The sequence below is a fragment of the Pelmatolapia mariae genome, linkage group LG9 (assembly GCF_036321145.2).
Source record: "Pelmatolapia mariae isolate MD_Pm_ZW linkage group LG9, Pm_UMD_F_2, whole genome shotgun sequence".
In the NCBI taxonomy this organism is placed as follows: domain Eukaryota; kingdom Metazoa; phylum Chordata; class Actinopteri; order Cichliformes; family Cichlidae; genus Pelmatolapia; species Pelmatolapia mariae.
The window spans coordinates 16,399,295-16,424,305 of record NC_086235.1 but is presented as its reverse complement, the minus strand read 5'-3'; the positions used below and the strand labels follow the sequence as shown (position 1 = coordinate 16,424,305).

General features: G+C 39.1%; 1 protein-coding gene across 3 annotated transcripts; it reads right to left on the bottom strand.

Annotated features, from left to right (window-relative positions):
• Nucleotides 1-5: 5 nt before the first annotated feature.
• LOC134634304 (phosphatidate phosphatase LPIN2-like) lies at nucleotides 6-19,656 on the bottom strand. Of its 3 annotated transcripts, none has more exons than XM_063483437.1 (20): nucleotides 14,256-14,371; nucleotides 10,826-11,026; nucleotides 9,385-9,480; nucleotides 8,993-9,291; nucleotides 8,789-8,905; nucleotides 8,513-8,636; nucleotides 7,936-8,407; nucleotides 7,225-7,324; nucleotides 6,920-7,083; nucleotides 6,205-6,298; nucleotides 6,040-6,109; nucleotides 5,875-5,958; nucleotides 5,516-5,595; nucleotides 4,857-5,013; nucleotides 4,105-4,253; nucleotides 3,022-3,108; nucleotides 2,784-2,936; nucleotides 2,189-2,303; nucleotides 1,960-2,063; nucleotides 6-1,858 (listed from the first exon to the last, which is right to left on the bottom strand). In XM_063483437.1, the coding sequence occupies exons 1-20, from the start codon at nucleotides 14,325-14,327 to the stop codon at nucleotides 1,714-1,716; spliced, it is 2,883 nt and encodes a 960-aa protein (XP_063339507.1). In that variant the 5' UTR covers nucleotides 14,328-14,371; the 3' UTR covers nucleotides 6-1,713. The 3 variants fall into 3 exon arrangements, with proteins under 3 accessions (XP_063339507.1, XP_063339506.1, XP_063339508.1); XM_063483436.1 differs by having other exon boundaries at nucleotides 7-1,858; nucleotides 6,896-7,083; nucleotides 14,256-14,370; XM_063483438.1 differs by lacking the exon at nucleotides 14,256-14,371 and adding an exon at nucleotides 19,584-19,656 and having other exon boundaries at nucleotides 8-1,858; nucleotides 6,896-7,083.
• Between the last annotated feature and the right edge of the window lie 5,355 nt (nucleotides 19,657-25,011).

Here is a 25,011-nt window from a genome sequence, read left to right as displayed (position 1 = left end):
CAGTATTTTTATTGTAAAATTTTAACATAGTTCTCAAATATTTGCTTAAGCATGCAAGTGTGTAGCAATGGAAGTTTCCTCACATTCACAGAGTAATCAAGTAAACAACTAAGTTACTTTTTTTTCTACTCTTAGCATCCCCCACGACTTTGAGGTAACACAGAGACACACATGCTAAATGTATAAAATAAGTCTCGATCATCCTTTAAATAAAGTCTCTTTTATTAATGCAACATGTTTTAACTGTTTCAGTCCTGTACATACTTTAAATATACTACTATGCATTAGTTTATGTACAGCAAATCTGCATTTTGACACCTTAAAAAATTACATTTCTGCTTTTATCTGGTAATCCTTTGTGCTCGCACTGTTACATCAACACAAATCCACACAAAGTAATCACAGCGATCTACAGAAAAGAACTCAAACTTCCTTACTCTAAAGGGAAAATTACCTTAATAAAACTTTAATAAACTTTGTGTGAAGAGAACACAGTATTTTTTTTCTTTCATAGAAAGAGTGCAATAAATTTTACTGACAGTAACGTCTGCCAAAACATCAGTAAAACATGAAAAATCAAGTTAAAATAACAAAATGATTTTCTAATAGCAGCATTTTTTTTTAAAATTGCAGTAATACAGTTAAACCCAAGCAAATCATTTCACAATTTTCTTCTTAGTATATTAGTGCAAAATCCTTCAGCTTTTTAAAACTACACATTAAATAAAACTGTTATAAACAAAATAAGGCGGCAAAAGGATGCTTACACAGCTGTTCTGTATATACCACTAAAATTTGCAAATATAACTCCATGACTCACCCGTACAACAATTGAAATCATACCCAGTTTACATTTGTGATTTCCCTTCACATGTACTCTTCTTGGGTTTGCTAAACTACTTCCAGCATTGCTGATGATTTTACACCACTCTGTTGTCCTTTTCATTTGTACTTGTGTGTTTTCAATGTGCCCCAAATCTGCTCCAGTTTGTCAAAAATACTCAATCTTTAACATAAAATTTTCATTCTCAAGAAAAACTTGTAATGTGGTGAGAACGGCAGGGAGTGATAATTGGTTGTGTTGTTTTAGCTAAAATCAGCTGCGTGCCTGCACACAACGGTGCTCCACAGTGACGAAATCAAGGTACAAAATACAATAAGAACCTGCAATAAAAGTCTCGTACCCAGAGACCGAGCTCTTACACCACTGACGACCATCAACACCAAAGTCTTGGTTAAACTTGTAAAACACAAAAGTGTAAATAGTCAAAAAAAAAAAAAAGTGTGAAACAAAACAGCAGCAGTGCTGGAAGCAGACCAGAGGTGCACAAGGAGACGATGGGATATTGTCCAAATTTAGATAAGGTGCATGAAGTCGCAGGACTTTGTGATCACGCCTCGTATGTCGGACAGCCTGATCACACCAACTGTTATAGCTCCACTGTCTATACAAGTCCTTAAGAAACTTCTGCTCCTGTAAGGAAAACTTTGCAAAAGCCTTCAGATAAAGTTCTTTTCTGTGAAGTTTAAATAATGAGGCACATGAAGGAAATATATTTGCAATATGAGGTGAATCAATACTCCAAACCATCTTAGTGGTCTACAAAGCTCTCCGACATGTGAACGTAACTGGCATTAAGCTTTGCAGAGTCAACAAAATAACCAGAGTTAAACTGGTTGACTTTAAAGTGTTCGGGGGTCTGGTAGTCCGAGTTAAAGCAGCTCCTCGAGGCACACCTCAGCGATGGGCTCTCTCCAGTAAGAGAAGGAGCTGAACTCTGGGCAGCTGAAGGTGGCGTTGTGTTGTGTACTCCGCAGAGGGAAAACATGTTCCACCAGCTCACTCAACCGGCTGTATCTGCCAAAAAACAAAACAGCAGCAGTGAAAACAATGACCGTCTGTCTGAGAGAAACAGCTGGCAGACACAAACTGACTCCAGGGATGGGTCGCCTACTTACGATGTTTTATTGCCTTTGGCTTGTTCGAGGATCAGCTCTCCCTTGGGATTCACTGTGAATATTCGGCACGCAGGAACGCCCACTTTCTTATAGGCAAACACATCCTTTTATACAAAAGACAAATGAAAAAAAAGTGCAATTTCATTCATTTATCATAAGAATTCAGTCAGATCTAAAAGAGAAAAACCTCAAAGTACTAACAGCACAGGGACAAAATTGAGAAACTCACGCTTTCTCTGTTTCCAAAGGCAGCATAGAAGGGGTGTGTGTTTGGGAAGAACAAGTTCTTGATGTCTGTGAGGCATTCGATTTTGAACTTCTCAGGCTTCTTTTCTATGATTTCTCTAACAAGAAAAGAAAGAATTAAAGAATCAACCTCCGTCCTTCTGCTGCTGGAGCGTCCTTCTTTTAACTGAGCTAATTTTTCATGACTTTCAAACTCGCTGAATGACTGAATCATCTAATGAGCAGCCACAATACACGACACCGACAGGAGTTAAACTTTTCATTTTAATGATGCAGGCTAAAGATAATATTTGCAGGTTTTGTTTTTTAAAGTTTCTGGTCATCAGCTGCTCCACAGTGTGAGAACGTGTGACTGGAGTTGAAATAACATTTCATTAAAGGAAAAGAAAAAGCAAAATGATTGTAATTTGCATCGTGATAAAAGGCTTCCTCTATAATTCTGTTTTATAGTCACTGTAATTCTCCTGGGAAGTACAAACATTTATTTGTGCATCTTAAATCATGTATTAATTCTCAGCTATTCAAATAGCGCTGTTGACTGGAACAAGCAGTACATAAGAAAAGGAAAGTTTTCTTACCTGTGGAAGGCTGAGAAGAGGCTGCTTGGGGAGAGGAGGAGGGGTCCCTGAGGCAGGAGAGTCCCTCTGTCGTTCACCCAGTGCAAATACCCTCGAGTCATGTCAGCCATGCCGATGGCTCGAGCTGAGCAGTACAGGAACTTGTAGCCATTCCTGCAGTGGAAAGATGTTCATGTTACTTGTTGACGTCTTTATGGCCTAACAGAGTGTAGTCATGGAAACTGTTACTGTTTCTTACTCATGCACTGAGTGGTAAAGCTTAGCAATTCCCTGGTGGGTCCAGTCTTTACCAAGCTGAGGTAGAATCTGACCAAATACATCTGATCTGTAGGGAAAGTAGATGTACAATACTATAACAGAGCTGAGAATAAAAATGATGAGTGGAATAAATACTGCAGATGCATATTTGATGACCGAATGCTGCATATTATCAAACAGAAAACAAATTAATTAGAGAAGTTTACCATCATAACACTCCAACCTGTACACTCAAGTATAAAAATTTAAAATGTCAATACAAGTAAAACATCTGTGATTAATTAAAATGAGACATTAAAGCTCAGAGGGCATATTCATCTTTAAAATTGGTTAAAATAATGCTTATTACTGCAGACTGTATTTAAAACACCACAAGTGACAAAAGTGTAGTGAGCCTGATGAGGACACTGCACCCTGAGGGAGTAGCGATTGATCAATAACAAGGTAAATAGGTAAAGAAAACACAATTTTATCATCTATTTTACACTAACTGGCACTAAATTAACTTCTTTATTTAGATGTTAAACTGGAGATTGAGACAAGCATGTTAGGAAAGTGTTTAAATACTACAATAATACACAAAATCTGTTTGTTTGTCCGCAAACTCCTCCTAGACATTGAGAACCAAACTTGGCACACAGGTACATCTTTGGGCCCTGGAGGTTCTCATCTATATCACATAATGGTGTCATCCTGATGCATAGCAACCACCTCACAATGGGCTAAAATGGCCTGTTTTTAGCATTTATGCATCTATAATACCAAATAAACAGAACTCTTGCCTCCATATCTTTTACTGGTCCAAGTGACAAGGTTTGTGCTTAGCGATGTGAACTCCACATGGAGGCTTGTCTATTGCCCTCTAAAGTCTGAGCAGAGAAACTGCAGGTTCTGACTGTGCAGAAAGGCAAATTAGTACCCTCTTAGCATGCTGTTGCTGATAAATATTTTGCCCTGTGCACTCTACTATATGCTGTAAAGCACATAAGACTCAAAACACTCTGAAATCTTGTGAAATAAAGACAATACAAAGTATTTATTTAAGTATACTTATTCCCCATACTTGGTGATGGTCCCATCGATGTCAGAAATGATGACCTTGTCATCCCAGTTCCACAGGTAGATGGTCCCTGCGCAGCGACATGTTCCCTGGTACTGAGTGGTTATGCTAAAGGTCATATCATTTGGCCCCTCTCTTAACTTCAGGCTGGCCTGTAAGAGACACAATGATTAAAGTTTTTTTAATACAAATACTGCACCATAAAGTGTGAAAGTGAAGTATTACTTGCAATATAAGATACCTTCCACTACATGAGTAACATACTGAGCTTGATAAGAATGCTGGATATACTATATATTTGTTCATTAAACATCCTGCTATTGTGGCCACTAAATCTTAGCATTTCATTTACCTAATAGAGACCATAAACATAAATGTAATTTAGTAATAACCATGACAGCAGAAATCTTTCAGGCTTTTTTTCCCCTTCTTGTCCACATTCTCACTTATCAGCATGTTTATATATGTGTGTGCTACCTCTGTCACTTTCTGCATGAATGCCTGTGCTTGTGTTCTAACTTTATGCAAATCATCTTGATAAGATTTTACTACAGTTAGCACAAACATGGGAAACTCTGTTCTGTAGCTCAAGGCTGCATTGAGTCAATGATGGGATGTTTTGTAAACAAAATAAATAAAATATCTAATCTAGGGCTTTTCTCTGCACTTCAGTGTACAGAAACAGAAGTTAAACGACTCAAATGAGTCTGTGTGTAGTTTTTCCCAGTTAATCACACAGCGACGCGTTGTCTTACTATCTGATCAGACGAAAGGCGGAGGGATTTCTTGTAAGAGTGACACAGTTGTGGTGCTTGATTTTCCGTCTGCGCGCGCTCAGTGGGCGTTAAAGCAGGAGCCACAGCATTCAGCTCTTTAGTCTCATCATCGCTGGACCACTCTGCAGCTTTCTGCCTGTAGAGGAGAGTACAGTCTGAAGAAGACCAGCAAATGGTGTCAAGACTAGAGAAAATGGGCCTTGGCCCAGAAAAGAGTTAAGTCATTGTGAAGCAATGTCAAAACAGGCACAATAGCAGGACAATTCAGTGACATATTTATGCTATATCAAATATCTTTCAGGGTAAAAACTCCACCCTGCAGCTTCATTTACAGTCAAAAGAGGGCAGCAGACCTGCTAATTCATTTACTTAAAGTATTCATTTGCCCTTGACACAGTTTACACTGAAACTGAAAGCACTTTCAATGATTTCTACAATAGTTAACTAAAGATAGAATCTGCTAGTTCAAGCTAATGTTTAAACTGTTTTTTGTTTGGTTCCTGGAGTTATGTAATGACAGCACTGCATGCTGACTAACATGCTAATCCACCCTCTGTGGGACATGTTTACCCAACACTGCTTGTCCTGATGTGTGACTGTAGTGTTGTGAGGAAGCCAGAGCTTTGTTGCTGACTCACTGTGTTTCTGGGGCCTGGTGGAGGGAAGGGCTCTCTGTGGTCAGAGACTCCTGTCTCTCTAACTTGGTCTCCGATGATAACTAAAAAAAGAGGAAGAAATGTTGTTAAAGTTATCTTATTTGAGATATAGAAATAAAAAAACAATGTGCAGTAAAAGTTTGTTTCATAAGGGAGTGAAGAGTCTTTACATAATGATGCAAAGCAGTGAGTGATGCAATGGTTACTGATGCATTTAGGTAACCTGTTTCTCATCTGATTCAAGTCATTTACAATTCAAAGTTACTGATTACCGCCCGCTACACTCGAAAATAGGAGTGTCACATATAAAGTAAGAAGTTATTAATTTCATAAAAACACACCTGCTTCACGCTGCTCTTTCTCCAGAACCACCAGCGTCCCGACTTTTTTGGCATTTTCTCCTTCACCCAGGCCTCCTCTGTAGCCTGTCAGTCAAACAACAGAAGCATATGTATAAGTATGCAGATGTAAGCAGCTAAATCTTAAGACTTTACACTAAAGGATACCTTTGGCAGGTTCTTCTGGAAAGCTTGCATACTGAGTATCAATGGTGCTGCCAGTGTCCAGTTATAATACCTGAAATATAAGGAGGTATAACGCCTGGATGTTCCAAAGATTATAAAAAAAGCATTGATGAAACAGTGCACCTGTTAGGTAGCAGGAAGACTCACCTGTTTGCAATTCTGACCACCAAATTAGGATTATCAATAATTGCTGGATTCTCTGCAAAGTCATTGTAGGTTATGATGTGCTCCATGAATTTTTCTGGAAGAAAAAAGATCATCATGAGCCACACCAAAAATAAAGATGCCAACCCATACTGCAAACTAATATTGCAGAGGAGCTGTAAGTGAAAAACATACATACCCTGCTTTTTTTTTAAAAATAATTCGAAGCTTTATTTTTTTTTCACACAAATAAAATAACTGATATGAAAAAATTACAAAGTGTGACCTCTTGCACATCTGCATTTTCATAAGACCTCAAACATAAACTTCTTTGTTAAATATGTGTCCTTGGCTATAAACCTTCAATTTTCAGCTCCAGAGTCTAAAGGCAGGTCAACAGGTAACAAGTGCAACCAGGAGCATGCTCGCTGTTTTTCGACATTCACGGCTGCGTACAATGACTTTGTCCTTCAGGGTGAGACTGTTATTTCTGCTAAAGGAGTTCTACTGTAACATCTTGACAACATTTAGAGTGACGATGCATGTCATCAGGTGCTGGCCCGCCCTAGACACCAGATTTGCCTGCCTTCAACCTCCCCAAAATGAAAATGTCACACTGGCAGAGATCCAGCATGTAATCCAGAGGGCACAAGGTGACAGAATCAGACTTCCAGGGAGGGAAAGCTACAGCTACCTTTAGAGATCTCCGAGTTCTCACCGACGCCTCCACACAGTGACAGCGTGACATCAGGCAGGTCTCCAGCAGAGTCAGACAGACACTCAGTGCCACTGTCTGCTGCTGCACTCCCCACTGACTGGGGTGACTGGGATCCAGAGCGTCGTCCTGTCTCCACCCAGTGTTTATTGACCTGTTCTGACTCACTGAAACAAGAGTGCAGATTTAAACACTAAAATCAGAAAGTAGTTTTCATATTTGTGTTTCCAAAGTATACAGTGTTTATTTCACCATGTCTAAGGGTGCAGGACAGAACAGGGTAGTTCAAAGGGTTTCCAGGTATGTACCTTTTTGGGAAGTACCGGGCAGCAACGTCAGGCTCGAGTGCGGTGAGGTCTTCCAGGTAAATATCTTCCGGTCCCTGATGTTGGCTCCTCTTCCTCACAACTTTGTGAAATGAAAACAAAGGGTTGACTTCTTTGAAATTGCTGACTTTTTTTTTTTTTCACTTCACTTTTGCGTACACAATGCAGCCCCAGACAGAGTATGAACTCAGGCCGGAACAGAAACCACATCCTTCCTGTCAGCATTCACATATACTCTGAATGGGTTCAAGTAAGAAAGAGTGTCTCTGAAAAATTCTCAACTTTTTCTCATCCTGGACTTATTTTTATGGATTGTTTCTTATGATATTTGCTTTACATTTTCAGGGAACGATTTAACAGTTTATTAGTGGCTCTTCTCTCAAAAACGAGGAACTGCTGGGTCTCTTTTTGTAGTCTTTTCTTATCCTTGTCATCAATATTATACTGTGCCAGGGAGGACCAGGTAAGGGAGGACCTCTCTTTGTAATAAAATGAAATGAAAGATTCAAAGCCTCCCACCTCCTCATCTAAACAATCCTCCTACACTTCTAAGCAGACATGCTTCTGCATCAGAAATTGCAGGAAAGCTTTCTCCTGCTAATGATTTGTTTACACTTTTCTATATTAAATCTGTAGGTTTAAACAAATTCCTTCAGTATGTAGGACATTTTCAGATTAAGGTAAAAGTGTTACCCCTTCTCTTGATGGGTGAGTCGGTGGCTTTTGAAGTGGCACTTGGGTCAGGACAAACAGCTGCAGAGTCTCCGGTCTGGTTACTACCTCCGCTGGCAGTCGTGCTGCTGTCCTGGCGGCTGGGAGGTGAAGATGTCCACCTGGCCTTGCTTGCATTTGCACTGAGGTCAGCATTGCTTGGGCAGGGCTCTGGTGTAAAGCTGCTCGATGTCAAACTTGAAAGGTCTGGCTTGGGTTCTGTAATGTTTGTACCATGTGATGAAGCAGCAGGGGGCTGCGCTTTGCAGCTACATTCATCAGGTTTGATGGTTCGGGGCTCAGGTTTTACGATACTGCAAATGGGATCAGTTGTTCCCCGTCCTCCTCTGGACTCTTCCTCCATGGCTTCAGAGCTCAAAATAACCCTGAAGTGTGTGTTCTCTGAGGGAGTGATGGTCAAAGTCTTTGGCTCCCATTTTTCCTTTTTGTTGACCTGAATACAATAAATAGCTTTTAGAATTTTTCAGCAACTCTCTAGATATATATATATATAACTGAATGATATGAACTAACACTAGTCCAAGTTTTAGACTCTTACCCTGGTAGATTCTGGAAATTCCCCCCAGGTCCACTGCATGTGCGACTCAGCCCTGAGCATGCTCTCTGACGGCTTCACCATCAGCTCCGAGTCACTCTTCGGTGACATGGGCTCAGGCACCTCCCTGATATAAGAAAAAAAAACAAAAAACTCTAATGATGTTGTAGGAGTAATTTGTTTTATTCAGCCCAGTCTGATTTAATGTGTAAGTGTTTGATCTTTCTGCTTGTATGAACTCTGTAAACATCTGAATGGACGAAACAGAAAAGGCCATACGTAGTGCAGGGCGACCAGTCGCCATCAGAGAATGGGTAGCTGTCCCATTCAAGGGCGGTGAGTGGGGAATGTTGTCTGTGGTCCATATTCTCCTTCATTGTGGACAGTGAAGATGCTCTGATGACAGAAAACAACAAATTAATAATTCAGTTATATTGAAGAACAGATCAAATTTCAATTTTCAGAGTAAACATGTCTCCTCACCGTCCACTGTGTGCATTTTGCTCTTCATCTGAACTGAGATCAAACAGCTCCAGCTCCCCGCCTGCAGACGCCGTCGTTTGCTCCTCCTTACGTGGCTCGGCTTTGTGCTTTCTCCTGCGTCTCTTCTTCTTTTTACCAGCTGAATTGGAGCAGGGGTGGAGGTTTCCAGAGACTGGCTCTTCCAGACTGAGGGGCTGGCTGGTCTCTGCTGTTGTTCCCCCACATCTGGATTCTCTGCTCCTGAACAGAGGCTCTTCTGTGGGGATAGGTGAGGTCACCAAGTGGGCTGGAACAATCTCCTGTTTCAGAGAAAAAATAAATACATGTACAAAAAAAGAGCAACGATAGATAATTCAGCTCAGTTTTATTTATATTATGTGGGTAAAACTCACATTATTCTGCTCCGTCTCCTGGACAAAGAAGGCCTCTCCATTGTCTCCAAGCTTCATGTGTAGCTCCACAGGTTCTCCATTGATCTCTATATCAATCTGCAGTCAAACAACATTTGAAAAGATGCTTAAACTCTGTTCTCCTCAGATTTTTACCAAACCCTAATGAGGCTTAACAGAAAAGCACAATATGTATGTCGTCACAGAAGCTTTAGAGTTAAGCCACAGAGAAAACAACTCGCCATGACTTCTGCCCATTATTTAAAACAAACGAGCCTTAAAGGCTCTCAGCATTAAATCCCCCGAATTATTGGTATTAACACCCAAGTGTGTTCAGTGAAATACAGAGAGTGCTCTGGTTCACACATTCACCAAAACCTGGTCAGACTAAAGAAAAAATAACTGCATTTCTCCTGCTAATGTTAATGTTAGCTGTGTTTTCCTGAGATCCAGTCATCTGCTGATTTTAGTGATTATTGGCCTCCATTTTTAAGCCATCTTCAAGTATTGGTGCACAGTGCAGGGAATCAACAGAGACACTGATGATCTCATAAACATAAATGCATGGAATTCCAGAAGGAACCCAGGGACTCAAATAAAGGTTTTCATTTTTTAAATTTCCATTGATCTGCTCCAATACTGGTAATAATATGTTCTTTAAACCATGAAAAAAATGTTTTACATAATTCTCTTCTACTTTAAACTCAGCTGTGCTTATTAAGTGACTCCCAGCACCTTTAAATTGTCACAAGGTGCAGGGCATTTAACACCCGAGTTCTATTTTTTCCTGCTTGGTTTGTAGTAAGAAATGTTTTTAACCTCTCTGTGATTTACAGAGTAAGTGAAAACATCTTCAGTCAACCACAGACTACTTCCTGTTCCTGTCAGTCTCTCCTGTAAGTCTACAACAGACGGGCCTATTCTATATGTAAGACACGGTTTTTGAAGAGGATGAAGCTCTATCAGCTGGGAATAAGAGGCTGAATTGAGCTTTAGTCTATGTATTCTGTCTCCATCCTCAGTTACCCGCTATGCAGAGGCTATAAATAGAGAGGGTGCAGTGTGCTCTTGTTAGAAGCAGAGAGTGGATTGGATGATAATGTGGTTGAGATGGAAGGAGAGAGGCAAAGAGTAGTCAGATGAACAGAAAATCTATTGTGCAGCTTCTTGATAACACACAGTTTCATTGTGCAACCTTGGACACCCCACATAATGTAAAATTAGCCATTATGATCTATTAAGAGTGTCAGAATGTTTGATTTTGTTAACATTTAAACAGACATGTTATACATTTAAAATCTGCTCCAGGATACCGAAATGTTTAGGTTCAAGTATTTCCTTCAGAGCAGAGCAAGCACGCTTTCATTTAAATTAACAGCACACATTTGCAGATTTTTAATTTCGTGACTACACCTGTGCACTTTTACTTGAAGCAGACACTCACTACTTTCTCCCTGGAGCGCAGCACCCCCAGTTTTCCGAAGCGGACGTGGAAAGGAGAGCATTGGAACGTCCCATCGGGCTGTCGGACCACAATCACATCAATGCAGCCTGAGAGAGTGGCCTGATTGATCCCTTTATAGAGCTCCTTTACTGTCACCAGCACCTGGCCTGCCAGCTGCCCCACATAGTTCATGGTGTTCACCTGTCAGCAAAAATAGCTTTCGTTAATTTACACTTTACCTTCCAACCCCTTATATTGTCTGTATTAACAGCAGAATAAAATCACGAGGTCATTTTTGTGTCTTTCTAGGACATGGTTCCTGTCGTGAGGCCCCTGTTGTTCAGAATAGCCTGCAAAGAAAATGCATGCCAGTCCCTAAACACAGTGGCTCTGTCCCATTTTCCTAAAGAGTCCTAGGCGATCAAGACTTAATCAGTGCCTCAGATACAGCACCGAGGCTGCTGATGTAGAATTGACCAGAGAGTACGTTTCTGAGAATGTTTCTGTGTCCACAAGGAGCAGAAGTTACAATCAATGGGACCCAACTTGGGTCAATATAGTCATCTAGTTTATCTCTCTGTTACCAGTTTGAGTGTTAACAACATGACAATCCTTAGCAGTTAGAAAAGACCTTTGTACAGTTTGTACAGCTGGCAATAAATCTGTGATAGTTTTATGTACAGTTTTACATAAACGAGCGAAACCTGTCTGACATGTCAGCCTGACTTTGTCTGTTAGAGGAAAAAGGAGTGATAAAACCTCAAATTTAGGTTAATTAAGAATTCAAAAAATGCTGCAATGAAAATAAAATGCATTGTTACACACTGGTAGCACAATTGTATTTTTATTCATATTCATAACTTTTTCATTTTTACTAACATTTCTGTACTTTTTATGCACATCACTACTCACTATAATCATCACCAGCACTGAAGCATTAAATACATATAATTATATTATTCTCTCATCTTTAAATCCTCATGTCTGCTTCATCACCTTTTATTGTTGAAGGGGACATGAGGAATGCATTTTATATTAGTCACAGATCACTTTGCTTTAGAAAAACATTTCTGGTATTTTGACTCAGTGGTTAAGCAGTCATTTTTATTTCTACCAGAGTTTATCAATGTTATAATGACATGTCATTAACAGCCATATTATTAATCTTCTCTGAATGTTTCAGGTCATTCATGTCTGCTGACTCAAAGCTAAGCAATGTAAAATCATTCTTTTTTGTTCTTTGTTTTAATTTTGTGCTATGAATCTCAAAGAATAGCCGAACAGACACTACAACGCGTCCCTTATTACAATAAGGACCTCTGAAAGAGAATTACAATAATAAGATGTGAAAAGGTGGTACTCATGAGCTGGTAATGTTTGGGGAATCTAATTTAAACACAACCCAAAGATCAATGACATATTAGTCCATCCGGCTGACGATTCAATATTATTTGCTGTGGCTGGAGAGACGGCCAGATGAGGCAAAACCTTTTTGAATTAGATGAATTTGATTTGTGACCTGATGGTTTTCTATCTACTGGTTCTGAAAGATAACCCAATATAGAGCCAGTGCAGCACTAGTCCAAACTGTGTCAACTGTAAACTGTTAACACAGCGGGATCCCTTTTCTACTGGTATTCATACAACAACATTATCATTGAATCCAAATGTAATAAGATATTTCTCAGTTGAGGTCTTCCATGAACACAACCCCTGTATTAGCTTGCATAATAAAGCATAAGTCAGTCAGTGTAATAGGACTCTGTACTGTGGACAGTCGGATATATTACAACTAAGTAAGAACTGCAACTTACCACCACTGCAGTACACAATTCTTGTACTGTGAAAGTTTAAAGTTTAAAAGTTTAAAATAAAAGCATAAAATTTACAATTTATGGACTCATCGTAGCTAAAACATGATGTGTAGATGGACAAAGAGAGTTCACACCCATTAGGTTAAAAGGTTTGAAGGTGAACTCTGGCCTATGCTGTTTATAATCAGAACAGTCACTTCAGAAAAACCCACCAAATGCATTTTAAGGGTATTTCTAACTTAAATAATTTGCAGTGATTTCAACACTAATTTTATTTTATTGCATTTACTCTAAAATAGGGTTAATGCCTTTGATTTAAACATTTTAAGCGGTGTGTAAGTTTTAAATTTAGATTGAGTAAACAATGAATAAAAGAAACTTCTTACACAACACTACGACAATGTAAAAATACAATGTTATTGACTCAGATCACTGACAAAATCAGTTGTGGTTACATTTATCAGAACTGTCTCATGCGTCCCTCGTACACAAGCTATCACATTACGCTTCCAGGTTACATTACGTCATTACTCCAGCTAATGCAGTTTTGGGGTTTCCTGCTTTTCTCATGTACGCTCCTAACACCACAGCAAACAAAGGCCATGTTTTCAGAGCTCAAATTTGTATTTACTGAACCTTATTTCATCCCTTCAGGACGTAAGTCGAAGTCGTACAATTGTCATTATATATTCTCATGTTGCTCAGCACCTACAATTACTGCGGTTTAATGTGAGTTCAGATGCTTTAATGTATGGGTTTGCAACAGGAAACATGACATGCAGATAAGGAGTTCTCACATTTGTGTGGCCTAAATGGTAAAAAAAAATGTGTTATTGTGTTGTGTTTGGGACAACAATTAAGAGACTAGATGCGAGCTGCTTACCAGCTGCTTGGACTTTGAAACCATTGAGCCTCTAAGACCGGCAGCCAGTGTTCCAATTAAACTCTAATGCGATTAGACATTAGATCAAAAACATACTCAGCGAACTACAATCTGCTGATAATAGCTGAAAATGATGAATACACAAAATGTGGTCCTTTGGAGATCCAGTCATATCTACAGCCATTAATTCTACACATCAGGACCTTTTCATCTGTATCATGAACCTGACCTAAAGATAGTGTAAAGATGTTTAGTGATTGCAGCAGAAAGTAAAATGAAGTTAGGATTAAAGGACTGGAGCAGGTTTACAAGAGTAGATATCTTATCTACTGTGAAGCTGATCACACAGTGAACTGGCTGGAAAAAGCAAGGAAGGAAAACTTAATCACTTTTCTTAATCAACTAATTTTTCTACAGAATCTAATTTCACCTTCTAATATTCCTCGTTATCAATGAAAATTCAATACATTTCTGTTGTCTTACACTAATTTTGCTCACTCTCCCTTTCCACTGACTCAACAGACAGGTGAAATAATAATATACAGACTGACCAATAATTAAAAACAGTATCATTCACAGATGCATCAGGTTCTGTCATGCATTTCTTAAATAAATGACCACAAAAAAACAAATACCAACCTTTACTCTTATTATAAACAGAGCAAAGGTGAAAAAGGCCACCTTTGCTCATACTATTCAGTAAGACAGAAGTCAAAGCAGCACCCCAACTCACTAGAGTCCAGAGGGACTTCAGGTGCAGACGCTGGTCCTGCTGCTCTACAGGTGTCCTTCCTGAGGACTCCATGTGCTCCCTCCTCCTTTACCCCCCTTGTCCTCCTCAAGCAGCCTGCTCCTGGTCTGTGCCATGCAGCACAGCTCATCTGACCTTTCTACATGCACTCTGAGGAAAAAATTACCCCAGGCCTTAGCTAAAACGCTTACATAATCCAGCACCAGGCCCCCAGTCACGGACAACCTGTGCTTGAAATGTGTCTACAAGCAGTGCAAAACACCTTCAGGGAACACTTTGATCCAATGGATTTTGGTTTGAATAATAATTTACTATATAAAAGGTGAAAAACTATGCAGAACAACAGGTGCAAGAGCACATCACCATCCAAATGTTTCATATTTAAGAATGCAAAAGTAGGTCATGGACTAAACTAAATCTGATCTGTTGGCACAAGACATACATAGCCGTTGCTCATTCTATGGAAACCATGAATGTATATAGAATAGCAGCAATGTATCTCAAACTTGGGTGTTCAGTGGTGAGAAGATCACAAAGGTTACTGAATGTTGCGCAGTGTTTAATGATACGATAACAGCATTACACTGTGTGCACAGAGTTCCTGTAACATCCTGTGACTTCCTGTCCTACTGTCAACCAAAGCAAGCTGTACCCTGAAAACTGCAACGCTCGTGTTGTGTTCAAAGCAGAAGTGTCTAGATGAGAACACAAAAACAACAATCAGAGCTCCCTGTTGAGTGCTGTTGACCACCGTCTGCTTTATCTGCAATGCACATGACCAAATTTAGAATGAGTTCGACTCCCACAGCACTTCCGTCACACACATCATAAGCTTTATAAACAGATATGTGCATGTGAATTTGCAGAATGTAGATATGGGGCAAGACATTTGATTATTCTGGTATGTATTAAAAGTACAAAAGCCTAGTGAAATTTAAACAGGCTCTGGTTGCATTTAGGTAAACTGTCAACTCTAAGCTTTCTCCCTGCAGACAAAAAAAAAGTCTTGGCCCAGATATCCCCAGGCTGCACTGAAAGTCTGAAAATACTGGCTGATATCCCCAGAGAATTTGGCCGCAGACTAGCTGATAGGTTCCCACATTAAAGATAGAACGGTATGATGTTCTATACAGCTGGGGGGCCAAAGTGTGCAGACTTGAAATTAAATGAATGTATCCAGAACATAACAAGAATATACAAATCTAAAAAAACAATATGGATGAAAAAGCCTTACTTTCCACTAGGAGGTGATTAAAAAACTACCCAAACTCATGATTTGCTTCATACCTACCAACAGCATAAAAGATGGACATCCTCTATTGTTCTACAAAGTGCCATTATGAATAGACATATGTTCTAAAACTGGATGTGGCAAGCAAGAGGTGAACGAGGATGTGAAACTGTACACTCATTTCAGCTTGTAACTGATAAGCTGTTGCCCAACAACTTGTCAGATACAACCAAAAAAAAAACAACCCCAAAACCAAAACATAATTTTCAATATGGACTTAACGTTTTATTCACTATGATGTGAAACTAGAGACTGAGTCCATAAAGTCATCAGGAGAGTGTTTACTGACATGAAAGAGCGAGAGAGCTGAGGGCATGCGCTGCGCTGACCGCTAGCTAGAGCGAAGGACAGTTTGTGTTGCGCTGGCCGCTGCGCTCTGCTTGTACGTCATTTTTTGCGGCCGCTCTACGTGTACTAGATACACCTGCTCCTTGTCATTTCAAAACATGTCTCTCTTTGACTTTGTATCCTCTACAAGAGTTTGTGTTGTATTATATCTATCTATCTATTAGGGGTGCAACGATACACAAAATTCACGGTTCGGTTCGGTTCGATACTTTGGTGTCACGGTTCGATATTTTTTCGATACAAAAAAATGTTCATGCTTTTTTAATTTGTCATTTATTAAAATTATAAATATATATTTTAACTCAAAAGTACAGTTTTTAAATTTAATGTTGCTGAAACGACAAAGTAATAAAAAAATAAATATCTGATCGAGAAATCCCTCATCTTTGGAAAAGAGAGTTTATTACAGAGAAATGGCTCTTTCCAAAATAAAAGCTATACTATACGCTTCTTCTGGGGTATACTCTCAGCAGCATATTAAACATATCAGGTCCCCATAAGGAGAATCATGTGCTAACGGCTGTCTAAATGACTCGGGTAAAGTCTGTAGCATGCGTGCTTGTTGTTTTTGTCTGCTTCCACTTGTCTTTGCACTAGGATGATGTCGGAGTAAATGTGCAGTCATATTCATTGTGTTCCCACTAGTGCTGTCAGCGTTAATCTGAAATGACGTTAACGCCACAACACGGCAAATCTCCGTTAACGAGCTACCGCGGATCGCCCCGTGTGTGGGGCTGGACAGCGTCAACAGGTTAACAGGTTAACAAGCTAACTGCGCTAACGCAGTAGTTCCCACCCATGTAATTGAGCATTGCGTGGCACATCTGACATACTGTTTTACTTTTGTCCATGACGCGCTTACCTTCAGGGTCATACTTCACATGAAGACCAAAATAGTTCCAAAGGCCAGATCTGAATGAGGGTGCGGGGGAGGTTCAATTTGCCATGTTCCAACGAGCTTAGCTTCTGTCTTGCTAGCTTGCACTGCGCTCAGTGGATCTGCGCTTGACAGTGCAGCCTAGGCGGAGTAGTCGAACGCAGATCCACTGAGCTCTCAACACAGACAGCATCGTCAGAAGAAAAGTTGATAAAATAAACACGCATGCGTACCGAACCGAAAGCACTGTATCGAACGGTTCAATATCGATACGAGTATCGTTGCACCCCTACTATCTATCTATCTATCTATGCACGTAAATGTGTGTCGAAAAGTTCACCAAACTGAGATACGCACATGCTTTCTTCATCGTCTTCTAGACTTGTTTTTATTGGTCAGGCAAAGGTACAGTCGAACTAGGTCAAACTTTGACCACGCATCCCTGAGTACGCCGCGCTGGCACTGCGCAGCAAGAAACCATTATTGCGCAGCGCAAGCAACACGCCATATGTGAAGGAACACACAGGCCTAGACTGGTCTGCAATCATCTTGCAACCACTGGTCATGATGGAAAAATTGTATTCCCTAACCGTGGTTCCCAGAGGTTGATGGCAGCCACTTGGAAAATGCTAACGTTCCAGTCATGCAAGCCCATAGACTAGTTAGTGACCCCCTTGCAACCACCTGTCGATAGGGAAAACCTGTATTTCCCAACAAGTTGGCCAAAAAGCTCCTTGTGATTGGTTTGGTCGCTAGCGGACTGCTGCGGTCATAGTTTAATGTAAGTGATGAACTTGTCTACTAGGGGAACTTTCTCCATTTCTCATCTGTGTCGTACTTTTTCCAAATTTTGCTACCACTGGGCTAGTTGTTTGAGAGTATTTGCAGACAAAGAAACAAACATAACCATAACAATTTGCTAGCAATCAAAGCAACAGCCAGACGCCTCCAGTAACCACTGCCAACCAGTTGAGGAATACGCATTTCCTTAGCAACCAGTGATCGTATCTCATCCAATATGGCAGACAGCTCTTGAGCAAACAGCATGTGTGTGCATGTCACGTAAGAAAACCTCAACTTAGCAGGAAGTCTTTCCACAAACAGAGTAGCATCATTCTGATGTTTTTATTAATATAATTTCAGTCACAGTTTCACAATCTTTACACCTCTGCTGTTCTGACAGTGGGAGACATTTAAGAACAACAGAAAGACTATTCAGGACAACTAATCACGTATACACATTTAATTTTAAAAAAATGGTCTTAACATGCGAAAATGCTAAGAATAATGTCAAGTACAAAAATCTACACCTCCAGGTGGGCTGGAACCAAATTATTTTCATTATTTATTCATCTCTTTATCATTTTTTAAATATACCTGATAATTAATCAAGTGTAGAGGTTTACAAATTAACCTAACAAGCAAAAGGTCTCTGGTTCCATTCTGGGATGAGACATAAATCGCTTGTGTCAGGATGTGTAAAAAAACAAATCCCCCAAATCAAACATATGGAAACTACCCAGTGTGGAATCCCTTGTGAATAAGGGATTACCCATTTTGATTAATAAAATGTCCAGGTTGCCACACATGTTTGTCCACCAAAAGAGTCAAAAACACACAGCTAGGACCATACTTAGGATTGGTAACATAAACGCTAAATGATGAGTCAATTATCAGAAATGTCAATTAAATTATAATATAATATAATGATGAACTTTTTCAGCAAAAATCCAAACATAATTAAATAAAAAGTAACTGGTAACGATGGTAAACAGCTCATCAGCAAATTAGTCAGCAGACCAACAGGCTTTTGCCTCAAATGTCAGCATTTGTGTGGGCGTCTTCCTCATTCACAGGAATCAGTTTGTATTCATATAATGTAATTTATGGCACAATATAAATATAACAATAATATAACAAAAAGCTTTACTTTAGGTATTTTTTGGTTGCATTACAAAAATGGCCGGATACACATCCAGGACTCATCCTGGCCTCTGTCTCTCTGTATGGGGTGACAGGACTTAAAGAGGTGTTAATCCTGTTTACAAGATTAGGACAAATCTAGCTTTCCCTGTCTTGGCACGTTCCTACTGCTCACTACATCCAACTGTCCAACGTGATTGTGAGTCAGCCAGGTGTTGTTTTGACCAAGGTCGTGTTAAAGAGTCTGCATGTTTTCATTACAACCTTTCACCTATTCATAAAAGAAATACAGCAACACTGTATGTGTGTTTTTCACTTGACTTTCTGAAAATCTGCTGAAAATTCAAATAGGGCTTTATTTCAATTAAATAATGAGTTTAACTTTTCTTTTTTTTAATGTAGTAATTTCCCACATTTAAGTAGCTGTAAATGATTATGTTTGACATTTAGTCACTCCAAGTAGTAGGCTCCATGCACCTGCAGATTACATTCAAATTCCGGTCTCTAAATACCCAGCTTTAGTTTAGTATCTCTGTAGTGAAACCTATGAGGCGTTTAAGGACACAGCTGACGGGTTTAACCTGACAAAACCGGCGTTTATTATAATTTAACAAAACGCGTCAGCGTCACAAACCTTCATTATCCTGCACAGGCTGACTTCTACTCGATATATCAACTGTCCACAAGCGACACTCAGAATCAAACAGGACTCATTAGTTACATACAAGCAAGCTAAATGTCTCCTTCAACCACTCCGCAGCAGCGCCGAGGGGCAATATTTAAACTCGGGAACTCAGGTTGTGCCTCTTTAAATTCTCCCCCAGCTCTTAAATGAGCGCAGTGAGGACAGCGAGCGGTTAAATCATCCTACCTGCTGGAGTACCGGCTCACCGCATGGAGACACACCGTCACTCAGCCTCTCCGCCGGCAGTTTGCCGAGTCTCTCCGCCTCTACCGCCGCTGAGTGGAAAAGGAGCACACCACGTGACCATGAGGCCGCACGTGATTTCAGCGCAGGTGGTCAGGTGATTAGGTTAGTTATTAGCGAAGTCCGTTATTGGCGGTTTAGAGGTAAAATGGGGAGTTTGCTTAAAATGTGGTGTGCACAGCCTCAACTTTTTTTTTAGAAAAATATCAAAAGGATTCAAAATGAAGTCACATACTTTTTAATTAAGATTTGGTATCAGAATAGGCCTATGCTGCCCAACCTAAAAAGAAATGCAACCACATTTTGTCAAAATAGCCCAGAATATGACTTTTAAGTCAGGGGTGTGTCCAGAGAGGGGCATGTGGTGGCACAGGTCACCCCTGAAATGTGACTGGCAATCTCCAATGCCCTACATTATTGGATGAAGTCATTGATAGGACCAGCAGCTATGTAGCTAGTATTTTACAAGGGTACAGGTTTAATGCACTTGTACTTTATTTATGTGTTTCTATGTTTGCATTATTGTAATAACTGTATTATTATAGATCTATCTATCCATTAAAGTGATCAACAGCTGCAACATTAAAGTGACATACACGTCAATAAATTAAGAATGATAATCCAATGTAATGTTTATGAGTGAAAAGTGCCATTCTATATAATGAGCATGTTTACTTTAGGACATTTGTATTTGAACCTTTAATTAAGTAAAAAAAGTCCAAACTTCCAACTCTGCAAAACAATTAACCCACATCGAATTCTGTTTAAACTGTTTGGTTATACTTCTTTTTATGCAATAAATCTGCAATAAGACACTGGGCTACAAATAAACCTGAAAATTGTGCTCAGCAATTTCTACACTAATGTTCCCACCTTGTTCTCAGTTCCCATCTTTTTTACCCCATTAAAAAATCCTGGAAACACCATATTTTAGATTTCTTGTTATAGAAAATGTGCAGACTATAGTTTTGGCTGGGGAGACAGGGAGCCTCTCTACTTTTAAAATCAGGCTTAAATCTTTCTTTTTTGGTGACGTTACTGGACCGCTTTACCTTGATCCATCCCTTAGCTGCTATAGGATTGGCCAGTAATACAATAACTCAAGAGCACAGCATTGAAGCATAATGTCCTCAGATTGCTGTGTACTCTATAGAGATAACATAAATTAACTTAAATTTTATGTTAAGCAGCTTAATTAAGAATATTCAAGTTTTAATCTGTCTTCTGAACGTAAGCTTCTGAAGGTATTTTAAAGAAAAAAACATCTTTTAATGAGAAAGCTATGGATAAAGATGCGCACAAATCAAATCTCCACTTTATGAGGTTTCTACGGTATTTCTGGAGACACTGCACTCAATAGAACAACAGTCAATCCATATGAAACTGTTTCAAAATGTACAAGGCATGATCAGTGTAGATGATCTGCACAGTCATATGGGTTATATTTTAATTTCAAAAGGTTAATACTTCTTCTTAAGTGGATACTTCATAGATCAAATGTTAGGAAAATCAATTTTCCATGATTTATGTTCTGGGGTCAGAGGTCACAACAGAGCAAAGATTTGCTCCAGGGCACTTCACCAGGATACATATCAAGCAATACAAGTTGGACTGAATGTGAAGACTCATTTCAATGGCCCTGTGCCATCAGACTGTTCTATAAATGAATTTTACGGAGGAACAAATTAAGTCTAGCATCCACTGGCTCGGGAAAAGGAAGTGGCAAGTTTCACTTCCCCATAAAACACCAGGCAGTTTACTTCACGTTTTACACAAGGATTTCCAGAACTGATGTGTCTGTTATGTAAAAGAGCTGCTTTACATTTCCTGAAGGAAATTTGAATAAATAAGCCAAGTTAATTCCAACCTCAATAAAAGTCCAGTTTTTAGAAGATACATTTATAGTAGTGTCGTTCTGTTTGTGTTGTCATCATTATTCGACCTCTGCAAATTTTACTCTTGTTCATCTGGATCATTTCTGCTCTGTTTCACAACAAGAATTTCTCATGTTTGCTTTATTCGTCCGTACAAACTAGAGAGGCGCCTCTTTAAGCTGGAAAGCCTGCATCACTCTGTATATTCATAAGAGTACAATATGGAGTACAAAGAAGTATAACAGCTCCTTTATTCAGGCAGATACAGCAAAAAGATACACACAACATATTGAAAAACAGTAGAAACAGTATGTGGTTATTAAAATACTACCATCCCATTTCATTTAGTTTAAAGTGGAATATTGTTATTATTAATATGTTATGATAAGCCCACAGCAAAGTATATAATGGGTTTATATTCATTCAGTGATTTCAGGTTGTCTCAGCCACTGCTTCAGGCTTCTCTGCACTGTCTGCAGGTTGCTCAGAAGCTTCTGATTGGTCAACAGGCAGCGTTTGGTTGATCAAATCTACTTTTGCCTCTTTAGTTTGATCTGAATCTAAAGCAGGAACTTCTGCAGGGTCCCCCTCATTTTGTGCCTCACTTTTTTTGCCCTGCTCTCTGTCTTCCACATTTTTCACAGTCGATACAGAAACAGCTTCTGTAAGGAAATATTTATTAGTAAGCATTTCAGCCCGTCATGGAAAAATTGCACCATTCTGTAATTTTGCCAGTGTTTAAACAACAAACGAAAACTTCTCACCCTTTCGCTTCTGCATTTTAGTTCCAGTAAGTGTGGTTTTCATCTTTTCCTTTGGTGTGTTTGAGCCAAACACTACATTTCCTTCTTCATCAGTCCAATATGAAGTCACCCCCAAGTCAGGTGTCCCCTCTGTGACCTCCACCTGAGTTCATCCACAGTGAAGGGAGACATTGCAGTGTGGTAAAGCTCTACAATCATGAACTAATCACCATACAGTCATTCAGAAAGTGAAATCAACTACTTACCCATGAAGCTCAGTGAGATCAGACCCACAACTGAAGGCTAAAACAGTATCATCTCATAGAGCAAATGATAAAAACTGTCATAACTAAGCTATTTAGGCCGCTAAAGTTTTTGCAAAATGTTAAATTTCAGCTTCACCTCAGTTTAATTTACATTAACACAAAAGTTTTTGTATTTTTGCAACTTTCTAAAAAAAAAAGAAGAAGAAGAAATTGTAATGAGAGATTCCCTGATGTACAGCAAAAAGATTCTGACTTTAATTTGATGCAAAAATATTATTTAATCTTTTCTCTTTAAAATGCACTCAAGCTGAAATGTTGAATGAGTCCAACTCTGGTGCAAGTTGAACTGTGATCTCTTAGGATTTCTTAGTTATACAGTTACCCTTTGTTAAGTTTTTTATGGTTATGTGATATGATATGGACTAACTGGACGCTTCATTAGGTACGCTTGTTCAAATGTTCATCATCAAACTAAAGCTGTAGTTCACATGGGTTCACCAAAATTGACAGAACATTGAAAAAATGTTGCCTGGTCTGATGAGACTCCATTTCTGCAGTAACATTTGGCTGGTAGGGTCAGAATTTGATGTAAATAATATTAAACCATGCATTAATCCTTGATTGTATAGACAGTTCAGGCTGCTGCTACTGTTTTTGTAATGATCTGGGGGATATTTTTTTGGCACACTTTGATTTAGCACTAAAGAAATTAGGACCACACAGCCGACCCGAGTATTGTTGCTGACCATTTCCATCCCTTTACGACCACAATGTAACCATCTTTGATGGTTCCTTGTAGCAGGATAACACGCCATATCACAAAGTTCAAATAGGTTTCTTAAACTGGCTTCTTCATCATGACGATGACTTCACTGTAATCAAATGACCTCCACAGTCACCAGATCTTAATCTAATAAGCACCATTGGGATGTGGTGGAACGGGAGATTCCTTCATAAATGTGCAGCTGACAAATCTGCAGCAGCTGTGTACCTAAAAAATTGACTGGTGAGTGCATATTAATGATTGTTAAACATACTTAACCATTTGGCATACAGCTGGTGACTTAATCGTGCCTATATATATATATATGGTAGAAATAAACTTGATTTAAACTTGTATAACTAATAGTTTTGTCACTTCAGGTGAGTATAAACAAGATGTGAAGCAAGAATGAACTCATTACCAACTTAATAATGAGCTAACTTAAAAACTACAAGTTATGTATTTATATATGCAGCAACTGATGCATAAGAAAAATATCTGGCTGCTAGGCTCTGAAATACACTCTTATGTTCTGTTATTACATTTCAGACTGAAGAGCATAATAGTAAAAATGGCTTTTATCTAATTAGAAATGTACTGGATATTTGTGCTCTATGACAAAAAGACAATACTTTTTTCGTGTCCCTCTTTTGTGCTCATTGTAAAGAGGGTGTCACGTTATCCTGAGGACACGGCAAATAATTGTCCTACAACAAATATCAGGATTACAGTGAAGGTGGTGAGTTGTGTCCATGCTGGTGGTGGATCTTCAGGCTGTCCAACTTCTACAGAAATAGTGATCGGGAGTGAAAATGGAACAACTCGACTGAAACAAGAGAGTGAAATGTAAAAGGTGAAGAATTTAAATCAAAGTGACACGACTCAGAAAGGAAAGAGAGAAGGTGGAGGAGGTGGGGAAATACATGCTTTTTTATTAGTCTCATCAAAAAATGGGAAAAGGAAGAGAAACAATAACCACTATTGTTGGTATTAACAGTGACCTCACAGTTTTCACTGCATCAACATCCAGGATAATTACTAATTATGGGCTGGGAAAATGGTGTGTTATATAAATAATAGTGAGTAGACAGTGAGCTGACTTGTACTGTTTTCTACAGAAGATAACATTTAGAGTGAATGTGAATAAAGTGGAACACACATAAGTTTAAAATCTCACTGAAACGCACATTTTTAACTGCTTTGCTACAAATTATATTTACTTCCAAAGCACACCATCGGAATAAACCCCGGCACGTCTGTCTTAACTAGTTTATTTCTTGCAGGTTGAGCAAGATAGAATTAAAATTTGTGGCGTCTCTGTGAGATTTTTCCCACAATTTAATGACACAAACTAAAGGTTTCAGTAAATCTGACAGCTGCACTCAGTCTGAAGTACTTGTCTTGTCAGGTTTGCTGAGAAATCCACATAATTTGTAGCAAATGTAAAAACATTTATGTTTTTAATAGACATTCCACACTAACCGTGACATTTTTTCATAGTGGCAGCCACAAATAAGCTTCAGATTTTCAGTGAGATTTGTAATTACTGGACCAAATGTTCACATACAGTATTAATCATAATCTTAAGTAACTCTTTTCTTTGTACTTTTTTTCGTGTTCAGTTTCAGCACCTCGGGAGTTTATTTGACTGATTTCTACACAAACCATCAAACACCACCTCTTTTTTTAAAATCTTTTTTTCTTTTTAACTTTTTCCAGTACGCA

Excerpts from the sequence above, each read along its gene's own strand:
- LOC134634304 (XM_063483436.1), bottom strand. The coding sequence starts at position 14,327 with ATGGAGTCCTCAGGAAGGACACCTGTAGAGCAGCAGGACCAGCGTCTG. Across the intron at positions 5,014-5,515 it reads CACCAGGCCCCAGAAACACA|GCAGAAAGCTGCAGAGTGGT; the intron begins GTGAGTCAGCAA and ends TCTCCTCTACAG. Across the intron at positions 1,859-1,959 it reads GCCAAAGGCAATAAAACATC|ATACAGCCGGTTGAGTGAGC; the intron begins GTAAGTAGGCGA and ends GTTTTTTGGCAG.